The 10,686-nt window shown below is 60.8% G+C and overlaps 1 protein-coding gene across 1 annotated transcript in view; it reads left to right on the top strand.

The window, feature by feature from the left end:
* The first annotated feature begins 329 nt into the window (after positions 1-329).
* The window catches only part of Slit3 (slit guidance ligand 3), a 252,676-nt gene continuing 242,319 nt past the window's right edge, over positions 330-10,686 (top strand). The window contains exon 1 of the mRNA XM_042670215.1: positions 330-526. Within this exon, the coding sequence (XP_042526149.1) occupies positions 330-526 (197 nt within the window). The remainder of the gene's footprint in view (positions 527-10,686) is intronic.

The raw sequence follows: 10,686 nt of genomic DNA, 5'->3' as shown, positions 1-10,686 counted from the left end.
GAGCCCCCGCCGCCGCCAACGCCGCCGCCGCGCCCCGGAGCCCCGGAGCCCCGGCCCCGAGCCCGCGCTCCCCGGGCGCCGCGCCGCCCCGCGCCCGCCCCGGCTCCCCGCGCCCGCCCGCGGCCCGGCCGGCGGCCCCGCGGGGCCCCGGGGGCGCCCGGCTCCGGCTGCGGGGCGCGGCGGGCGATGCGCGCGGCCCCCGCGCCGGCCCCGCCGAGGGCGCCCCGGGCCCCGCGCGCCTGAGCGTAGCGCCCGGCCCGGCCCCGCGCGCCCCGCCGCCGCCGCCGCCGCGCGCCCCGCGCCCCGCGCCCGGCCCGGCCCCGCGCGCCATGGCCTCCGTGCCGCCCGGGGCCCGCGCCGCCCTGCGCGCCCGCCTGGCGCTGGCCCTGGCGCTGGCGAGCGTCCTGAGCGCGCGGCCCGCCGCCGCCTGCCCGGCCAAGTGTACCTGCGCCGCGGCCAGCGTGGACTGCCACGGCCTGGGCCTGCGGGCCGTGCCCCGCGGCGTGCCCCGCCTCGCCGAGCGCCTGTGAGTACCGGGGCCTGCGGGGCGGGCCGGCGGGGGAGGAGGAACGGGTGGGGAGGGCCCCCACCGGGTCGGCGTGGGCATGTGACAGGGCCGCTGTCCCCCCCCTCCAGGGGAGTCCAACGCCTGGAGGTCCAGCTTCTGAGGTCAGGGTGAAGTCGGGGTGCTCTGCTGTCTGAGGCCAGCGCACACTCGGGGTGCTCTGCTGTCTGAGGCCAGCACACACTCGGGGTGTTCTGGTATCCTCTGAGCCCAGGCTGAAGTTGGGGTGCTCTGGTGACTTCTGAGGCCAGCACACACTCAGAGTTCTCTGGCTTCACCAACCATGAGGCCAGGATTAAGTTGGGGCGCCCTGCCTTGGCACCCCCCGTCCCTGGAGATGCCAGGTGGGGGTCATCCGGCCAGCCCTCGGGGAGCGAGCAGCCACCGGGGTGGAAAGATGGATGGCCCCGGCCCAGCACCGCTGTGATTCACAAACCACACTCAGCTGGGATCTGGCCGGCCGGGAGCCGGGCGGTGGGGCGGGAGGGGCTGACCCGCGCTTTCACCCCAATTGTGCAACCAAATATTTACTTTCCGTATGTCAACATTTTGGAAAGGGTTGTCATTTGGATCCGCAGACCAAATTCAGAACTTGGACTCAGGGTGGGCTCGGGGTGTGGTGGGGAGGGCAGAAGGGAAGGGAGGCCCTGGAAGGCAGCCCTGGAGTGGCCAGGCTGCGGCACCCACCTCCCTTACCCCCAGTCCTGAGTCCAGGCATCATGGGGGGCACAGGGTGCACAGATCTTCCGTGCGGCACCCCTGTCCCCCATCATCTCCTCCCCTCACCCCTGCTCCTCTCTCTCTTCCCCTCCCCTCCCCTTCCCTCTCCTTCTCCATCTCCACCTCCTCCCCTCTTCTTCTCCCTTGGGCCAACCTAAGAGACCTGCCCTCCTGGTTCCTGGAGCTCATCCTTTGGGGCAGTGATCTTCCGGGGGATTGGCCAGTGACCTTCCAGAGGGGCCCAGACAGGACAGGCCCAGGAGGACACGGCCAGGCTGTGGCCAAGGGAAGGTCACAAGCTGGGGATACAGGGATCTGGGGCGTCACAGCATACACCCCCGGGGGTGTGTTCAGGGGGTAGAGCCTCAGCGTGGAGTGGTGGTCAGTCACGGGGTGCTGTGTAGCCTTACATGGCGTTACGTAGAGAGCTGGGCGGCCACGCCCCTGGCTCAGTGCAGAGCTGCAGCCCGGCGCGGGCCGGACCACTGCTGCTCTGCCACCTCCCAGCGTGGGGTCAGCTGGGACACGTGCAGACTGACCCTTCGAGGACAGGCGGCCACCGCTGCTTCTTGGGTCCACCCTGCCAGCCTTCTGCTGCCTTGACCTCCGCGTGTGTGTGAGGAGGGGGCCGGCCTCCCCCGTTCCAGTGTGCAGGGAGTTTTCAGAAGCTGCGGCCAGCCCCGCAGCCCTTCAGCGAGCGCGAATGGGGTTTTCCAGTTCCACACGGGCGCACGTGAGGGACAGACAGTCGGCCACAGTGGGCCACGGGCGGCTTTGTCTGCCCCCTGATCAGGACCTCCTCAGGAAGGGCCTCCTCCTTCGCTCACCAAATGTTACCCGGGCCTCCCGGCCTCCCTCTGTGCGAGATCCTCTCCTAGGCAGGAGCAAGCCGGGGCTCCACTGACAAGAATGAGAGCAGGTGGTCGAAGAGGGAAATGTCCTTTCCCCTACCCATGCCACAGCCAGCCGGGGCTTGGGACCTTCTGAAAAAACCACTTTCTGATCCCAGTTGTTGAAGTGTGTGTGTGTGTGTGTGTGTGTGTGTGTGTGTGTGTGTGTGTGTGTAAAAGAAGCCCTTTCTCCATCCCCCAGCCGGGCTTCTCCGCCTCCCAAAGAGCCTTCCAGGAAGGTGTGAGAGTTGTGTGTGTGTGTGTGTGTGTGTGTGTGTCTCTCGGGAGCTGCTGGCATTCTGGCCCGGGGCTGGCAGAGTTTAGTTTGTCACGAAGCTGTGTCAGAGTTGGGGGTTCCTTCCTGCAGTGTCACACCCCCTCTGCTCTGAGAAGGCGATTCGTTGTACACCACAAGGGAGCCACAGAACTGCAGAGAGGAATCCGGTGGTGTGTGTTGCCTGAGCTGCAGAGGAGAGGCGGGGAGAGGCGTGTTTACCCCCAGTGCAGGGTAAACACGGCTGCACACAGGGACCCCGCAGAGCCCGCATCCCCGTCCACGCGCAGTGTCGCTGGGGAAGAGCTTCGGGTGAGAGGGAGGTCTTCTCCCTCCCCTCCCGGTTGGGCCTTGACCAGCACGTGTCCCCCACTGCCCGGCCAGGTGACGGCCTGAGCCGTGTCGGGGAGGGAGAGGCAAGGGTGGACATCTCTGGTTTTTCCCCTGGCCCCAGAAGATGTATTTAAATAAACATTTCCTGTTTGTGAAGGAGAGCCGGCCAGAGGCTGAAACGTGAGAATGTGGTAACTTAATTTTCCCCGTGGCTCCAGATGGCGGTGGGGCTTTGCCGGAGGTTGGCTCCCATCAAAACCGACACGGTGTCATGGGCTTTCCTTCCCTGGACCACAGAGGTCCCGGGTCAAGTGGGAGACTTTCCAAGAGTCCCAGCGGCCGGCCAGCCTCTGCATTTTGGTCCTCCAGCCCCCCAGGCCTGGCCCAGTGGCCGGGGCCGGGCGTTCCCTGGTCTCTGTGGACCAGGGAGTGCACGGTAGAAGCGGTCAAGCCATGACCTTGAGTTCCCATCAGGATCCTCCTCTCTAGTTCCTGACACAGTGTCTCAGGACCCTCGACAACCCAAGCGTCTCTTCAGTCCTCACATGGGACAGACGGACAGTTACAGATTCGCATCCTGCCGGATGGCCAAGGGCTATCTACGCATCTCCTGTCCCGCAAGATGCTGCCGCTGCCGCCACGTGGAATCTGGATGTCAGGAACTGAAATTTTCCCCTCCCTGGAATTACCAAAAATGCCTCCTGGGCGACCCACTGTGTGCTCTGGCTGCCACCGTTGCTTGGCAACCCCGTGAAGCGCCTACTGTGTGCACCCGCCGGTGCAAGGAGCTCCTGGTCCAGAACCCTGGAAGCCCACGGCCTCCGTCCGTGAGGACCGTGCCTGTCTGACTCGTGTGTACGCACGCACGCACGCACGCGCGCGCTCTCTGTGGTTCCCGACAGCTGCACTTCTTGGACTGTTGGTGTGCTTCATCGTCGTGAAGGTTTGCTTCCAGTCGTCCGGTTTCCGTTGCTTCTGCATCGTGTGGCATTTGCCTTCTGTCTGGTCTATTACCGCCCCCCAGTTCTTCCCCCAAAGTGAGAATGCGGGGCGGGCGAGCTGAGGGATCTTTTGCCTGGATCGCGTCTTCCAGAACGGCAGGATTTCTCTTTTGCTGATGGGATCAGGAAACCCACGGCTTTGGGATTGGATTCCGCTGCCTCTGGAGTGTTGTGTTGCGGCCCTGGACGGAGGTCTGCTAACCCCTCTTCAGAGCTGTGGTGTGGGGGTGTCATCATGGAAGCCCAGAGCGGCCCAGGGCCTGTGTGCTGTTCTCTGCTCATTGCTCAGTGCTCCCCCGTGGTCCCAGTGTGGATGGTTCAGGTCTTACCTGGGACTCTGGGGAAATGATGATCAGGATGTGGTTATCGGCTCCTGGCGCGTCGGAACTTTCTGCACACCAATAACTGGATGACTTTTTTTTTTTCCTGCCATTCCCGAGGCTTGAACTCGGGGCCTGGGCACTGTCCCTGAGCTCCTTTTCACTCAAGACTAGCGGTCTGTCACTTGAGCCACAGCGCCACTTCGGTTTCCTGGAGATTAATCCGAGATCAGAGTCTCAAGAACTTTCCCACCGGGACTGGTGTTGAATGGCCGTCCTCAGATCTCAGTCTCCTGAGTAGCTGGGATGACAGGTGTGAGCCGCTGGTGCCCGGCATCAGCGGGCATTTTTGCAGGTCTGTCCCAGGCCCTGGGCTCCAGGGCCCCTGGCATCTGTGGTAGGTTTTGCTCGAACCCAGAGCCCTACAGAGGTTGATGAGCCGCACTCAGCACAGAGTGCCCAGCGCCCTCCTGCCTGGACCTCTGCCCCTCTCCCCCCCATCCACCCCGCCTCTCCCCCTTCCCAGCGCTAAACCCAGGCAGTGGAAATGGCAGTAGCTTGTAGCCCTGGATGCCTCTTCATGCACAGAGGAGTTTTCTGGTCCCTTCTATCTCTGCCTACAAACCTCCTTTTGTGGCTGCCCCCTTCCCGCCTTTACTGAAAACAGCTGTCTGTACTAGTGTGCCTCCCGCATCGTGCAAGGTGGTCTTCACTCTTTGTAGAGCGGCTGAAAAGCCAGAAGTGGTGGAGGGGGCCCGGGATCACCCAGGCAGCTTCCTCGACCACCTCTGAGCTGGGAGGGGGTGGATGCACAGGATACCCTGGGCTTGGCACACGGCGCCGTCCCCCTGTTCATTGTGCCCCAGCCTTAGACCATCAGCCCTGCTCAGGCAGGAAACTCGTCCAAGGTGTCCTCTGCCTGTGAGTCCCGCAGAGCCGGACCCTCTTCCCACCACTGCCTCGGTCTGGAGGCTGGGATGGATCATCCTCGTTGACACAGTGACCCCAGGAAGAGCTGGCGGGGGGGGGGGGTGTAAAATCCTCGGTACCGGGCACCCGAGAGCCGGAGCAAGGGTGACCCTCGTCTGAGAGGTTTCTGACTTGGATTTCTTTCTGGCCTGGCGTAATGACAGGCCTTGGCAGCCTCCACGCCAGCCCGCCGCCCCATGTTTTCTGTGCACCTTGCACACTGTTTGTGCACCACTTGGTGGCCTGCAAGGTTTTCCACTTGCCGGCACTGTGTCAGTCTTCAGAGGTTTCGAGATCTGGAGATCTTCAGGTTAGGCCTGCTCTGGTCTTTGTGAGGAGACAGTGCACCCCGGCTGCCGCACCCGAACCCTCAGTACGTCCCGGACAGGTGTCGCTCTGGGCCGGCCCTTTCCACCCCAGCTCCGTCAGACCTCCCCCCAGCAGCCTTTCCTCTGCTCCTCTGTCATCTCTCGAGTTAGGTCTGTACAACTCTCACTTGCTGGTGTTGATGTCGGAGACAGGGAGGGGATCCAGACTGGCCACAAACTCGGGTCCTCCGGCCTCAGCCTCCCGAGTGCTGGGACTAGAGCTGTGTGTCTTCTGCCGTGGTGGCCTGTCGATCACCGTGTGGGACAGGAGACCAGAGAGCAGGAGATGCCCGCCTCACTTTCAGAACCCCTCTCTCTCTGGAGAATTCTCCAGTCTCCTGGGGACCAGTTTGCCCTGCCGAGCTAGCACCTCCGTGAGCTCACCCCAACCCCTGAAGTGTCTAGGACCTCCTGTCAGCGGGTACCCCGAGGGCACCCCGCTCAGCTCTTGCCGGTGCTCTCCGCCAGGCCTCGGGCCCGGTAGAGCCGGGGCGTCTGTCACAAGCGCCCACGCACCTGCGTCCCAGGGGTGTGGGTCATGGGTTCACCAAGGCTTTGCTGTCACCTGATGCACCAGGCACTGCTTCCCCCGTCTGAAACAACCAGACTGCGTTCCTGACCCGTGCGCGCGCACCGTGGAGGGTGTGGTAATTTATCACCGGCGGATGACGCGGGGACCCCGTGCCGGTCATGGAGGATGGACTCCCCGGCGAGAACCACGTAGTGAGAATCTCCCACCAGGCACCAGGCACCCGAAATGTTCTCCTCACCAGAACAGCGAGGAACGAACGGGACCTCAGCCTGGGCTGCCCCTTCCATCTCGTGACTGTTAAGACCAAGGCTCCCTTGCTGGGTTCTGCAGGGAGAAGATCCTGGAAGGCCAAGCCTTCCACCAGGAACTACTGACGAACCAAGCCCCACCAGCCCTCTTCGCGTGTACAAATGCGTAGAGAAACTCACACGTCGTTAAAAAAAAAAATGGTACAAAGTGGAATTAAGAAACTCCAGGGGAAAATACTGTTCGGAGAACAATGGTGTCTGAGAAAGCACTGGCGTTGGTCTCCGCAGCCCGCTGGCAGGCAGCACCAGTTCTGCATTTTATTAGGGACCTAACTGCGTAGAGCCCTGGCCTTATGTGAGAGGCATTTCATAAACAGAGACGAGTGGAGCAGCCCCACCTGAGGCCGTGGGGAGATATGGGGCCACCTCTGGGAAGCCAGCGTACCCCCCCGCCTCGGGCTGGGGCCGGACCCACTGGATGACGTTTCCTTCTTCTCTTTGAGGTTTAACTAAGCAGGACAGAAGTTTCCCTGGGGACAAAATGAGGGAGTGGGTTTTGGAATGCAATCCCTTCTTCGGGCAGATTTGCCTAATTGGACCGGCCAAGGGAAGACTTGGCTCCAGCGGGGAGGGTCTGGAGAGCTGCTTAGAAGTCTAGCCTTCTGCCCTAGGGTGTGACCCTGTGGGAAGGCGATTCTCAGCAGCTGGAAGAATGTAGCTGGGCCTGGTGGTGCAGGGCTGTAATCCCCAGCACTCAGGAGGCTGAGATAGAAGAGGATCATGCGTTAGAGGCCAGCCCCCAAACAGAACGGAAGGCTCAGGGCCTTGCCATCGCTGTGGGCAACGTGTCCTCTCTGTCCACTCTTGCTGGAGGCTGGCACCTCCCTTGCCGTCAGCTGTTAGCTGTGTAGGCTCTGAAGTTCTGCTGCAGGAAGTCGGCTCTGCTCCTCCTCCTCTCCTCTCCTTCCCTAACTGCTGGGGCATCCTGGGATCCAGCCCACCTCTCCCTGCTGGTCCCAACCCGTTCTGACGCTGAGTGTCTCAGAGGCAGTGGGGTTGGGGGAGACACTGGCGCTGCGATCTGCAGGTGCGTGTGTGTGTGTGTGTGTGTGTGTGTGTGTGTGTGTGTGTGTGTGTGTCCCCTCTTCATTCCTGTGTTCAGGCTGAGATCACTGTGCAGTCTGAGAAGCCAGGGTCGTAGATGAGGCCCCCGGATACATGGCTCACAACGGGAGGCACAGATGGAGAATTTGCAGAGCTGCCGGCAGGAACGCCGTGGCCTGTCCAGCGCTGGAGAAAGAGTGGTGGGAACCATGATGGTAGAAGTCAGAAACCAGACCGGGAGCCATTTGCTTCCGGGAAGTTCTTCTGGGCTTCCTGCCACCAGCCTTACACCACCAGATGTAGTGTCGGTGGCTTCCTGGTGGAGGCCCCTGGCCTTGTGCATTCCTAATGCAGCAGAGGCCCCGTGGTTGGTTGCCGCTCTGGGTTCTGGGCTGGAGTGGCGTACTCACTCCTGTGGAGGTTTACAGCCGGGAAGCTCTCTTCCCTTCCCCTCCCCAAGGAGACCATGGGTTTCTTTGTGTGCTGTTAACGAACAAAGAGCCCCCCCCCCTTGCACAACAGCGGTTCACAAGCAGAGAGGGCCTGATCGCACCTCCTGCCAAGTGTGAGTGTGTGGCTGTGTGGGAATCGGTGCTGTCGAGACCGTGGAGGGAGGCGGCTTGGGGGAATTTTTAGCAACTGCAGCATGATGGAGAGGCAAGAAGACATGCCTGGGAATCTGGAGGCCTAGCTGTGCCTCTGATGCACTGTGTGACCTTGGGTAGGTCACTTGACCTCTCTTGGCCTCTTAAGTTTCCTCGTCTTTAAAAGGGAGGAGACTGGAAGATGTCCAAGGAAGACTTCAGTCATCATATCTTTGCTTCTGGGCTCGGGAATCTGGGATTTAGACCTCAGCCAGCACTGCGCTGACCCAGGGGATACTTTGGAGGTGAGACCGGAGCCAGGGCAGCTGTTTTGGGGCCGGGTGTGGGCAGTGAGGGGGATGAGGCAATGGGTCCTGATTAAGGCTCAGCTAATCAGCCCAGCTCCCCAGTCAGCCTCCTGACATTGAGGAAGAAAAAGGTTGTTTTGTGTCAGAAAGAGCAGTTTGTGTTTGTTAACACTGATGGCTCTGGGTTTTGTAGGTTTTATGCAAGGCCTTTGTTCCCTGCTTCCCTAGGCTGTGGTTTAATAGACGCTGAACCTAGGGTGTTCTATGTTTCTGAGTCATTGCGGGCTTTTGATCCTTGTGTGTTAGCTCCCCTGGGTCCTTGGATCCCATGGTGGAACTGGTGTCCAGCCCAGAGGACAAGGCCTGGCACTGCATACCATTCAGAAAGCCTCCACTCTGTCTAAGAAACCACCTTTAGGGGTGTAGAGCTGCCAGCAATTTCACTGTGCTCTGTGGTTCTGTGGGTCAGGGCAGAGGCTGTGGCCCAGGAGTGTGGCTGGTTGAGGTGACACTGACCCCTTGGTGGGAATGGCCGGAGGCTGTGCTCAGCCAGGAGCTCTGACTGGTGTCTACCCCAGAACCCCGGCAGATGCTTGAGGTTCCTGTCAAAATGGCGGCTCCTGAGCAATTGTGTGGATTCCCTTAAACCAGGCTTCAATGCTAGTTCAGATTTAAGAGTGGAGCCTCCCCTCCAGGGAAGGCATCTTCCCACCGCAGCTTTCTGTCCCAGACTCTCCTCTCCACGCTAGGTGAAGTTTCTCAGGGACAGGAGCCATGCATTAGTACAGTGAAGATGGCACCCACAGACCTTTACAAATGAGATTGACTTGCATAGGCCCCAGGTCTGAGGGAGGGAAGGACCTTCCTCTGGGAGCCAGAGGCAGCTGTCTGCAAAAACCTGAATTCACAGTGTGCCTATCAGCAGGTTACTTGTCTTTCTCATCAAAAAATAAATAAGGAAATAATGGCAGCTGTGAGGAAAGTCCCCAGTGGGCAGGGGTGCTCTGCGGAGCCCGTGGCCTTGTGGTGGGGTGCAGATGCCGCTTCCCTCCCAGCGCTCCCTCGGGATGACTCTAGGCCCTGCCTCTCTCTCAGTCTCCAGCCCGTCACCTGATCAGGAAGGACTCCATGCATGTTACCTGCGGTGGCTAGCTGCACCTGCTCCGTCCTCCCCTCTGTCGATCCGTCCACGAACCAACACGTGGTTTGATGTTGACAATGTATGAGGAGCTCATGGTTGGAGGCCCCAGATGCTGGGTGGAGCTGGAGGAAAGGCCCACAGCCAGGAGGCAGGCCTTAGGAGAGAAGCGCGGGGCCCCTATGAAAGTGCTTGACTTCAGCACACTCACGACCCAGTTTAAGTTATGCCAGGGGCCCTTGCCCACCCCACGCCGTCCTGAGCTCCTTCGGGCTGGGCCTTCCTCCCGCAGAGACATCCCTGTACCTGGATCCTGAGGCCCGCAGGAGCGTATTCACTTCCTCCCTGTGGTGTCTGGTTCCATTCAGGCCTGGTTTTTTTCTCCCAGCATTATTTTCCTGCTTCTTATGTGGCAAATTTTAAATGAGGGCGCCAGGGGCAAGTCACAGTCTGTGGGGAGAACTCAGCAGAGTGGGTGCCTCGTGCTAGGCTTCCGGGGAAGGTGAACTCGGCCACCACCCCAGGTTACGTTCACCCGCGGGGTGCACTGTACCCCGAGGAATTCAACCCCGCTGGAAATGACAGCAGAGAGTCCCCAGCCCCTGGTTCCCAACCCTGTCTGCCGTTGAAATCACTCGGGGGGATGGAAAGTTTCTGAAGCCTGGGTCCTGTCCCAGTGTCGCTTCTAGTGTGATTTCGGGGTGCTCTCTGGATGTTGGGGTTTTATGAAAGCTCCCAGATGTTCCTGGGTTGCAGCTGCATTTGGGGAAGTGGACTTCGTTTTAAAGTCTAGAGAATGAATGAGATAAGGCCTGGGGAGGGAGGACGTGGCCTGGCGTGGGGGTTGGTGTCCGGCGTGCGGAGCGGCGTCCGCCCTCTGCTCTCTGATCCCCCTTCTACCTCCAGGTGTCCTGGGTTGGAGCGGTCACAGAGATGCGGGGGCTGGGGTTCGCGCTGCCCTCGCCCGCCTCTCCTTCTGGGCTGAAGGCCACATCGTAAACAGAGCCAGATTATAGAATGTACACAAGTGCGATGTGTTTCCCCTCCACAAAATGACCATGGCGAGGTCCTCAGACTGAGGGGCCACTGCCTTCGTGGACAGCACCATTGATTTATAATTTCCATGGTGACAGCAGCGTCCGATGGCCTCTCTGCTGTGGGGCCCCTGCCCCTCCAGTGCCCCCTGTACCCAGCGCTCTGTCCCCACGAAGTCCTTTCTGTAGAGAAGACTGCCGTGACGTGTCTGGCCTTGCAGTTCAGTGCCTCAGAGCTGGTGACATCCGGAGCTAGATTTTGGGGTGCTGTTGTGGGGGGCTCTCCTGTTCATTATGT

This window comes from Dipodomys spectabilis, unplaced genomic scaffold (genome assembly GCF_019054845.1).
Source record: "Dipodomys spectabilis isolate Male_0828 unplaced genomic scaffold, ASM1905484v1 ptg000528l, whole genome shotgun sequence".
NCBI lineage: Eukaryota > Metazoa > Chordata > Mammalia > Rodentia > Heteromyidae > Dipodomys > Dipodomys spectabilis.
This window is presented reverse-complemented; position numbering and strand designations above follow the sequence as displayed.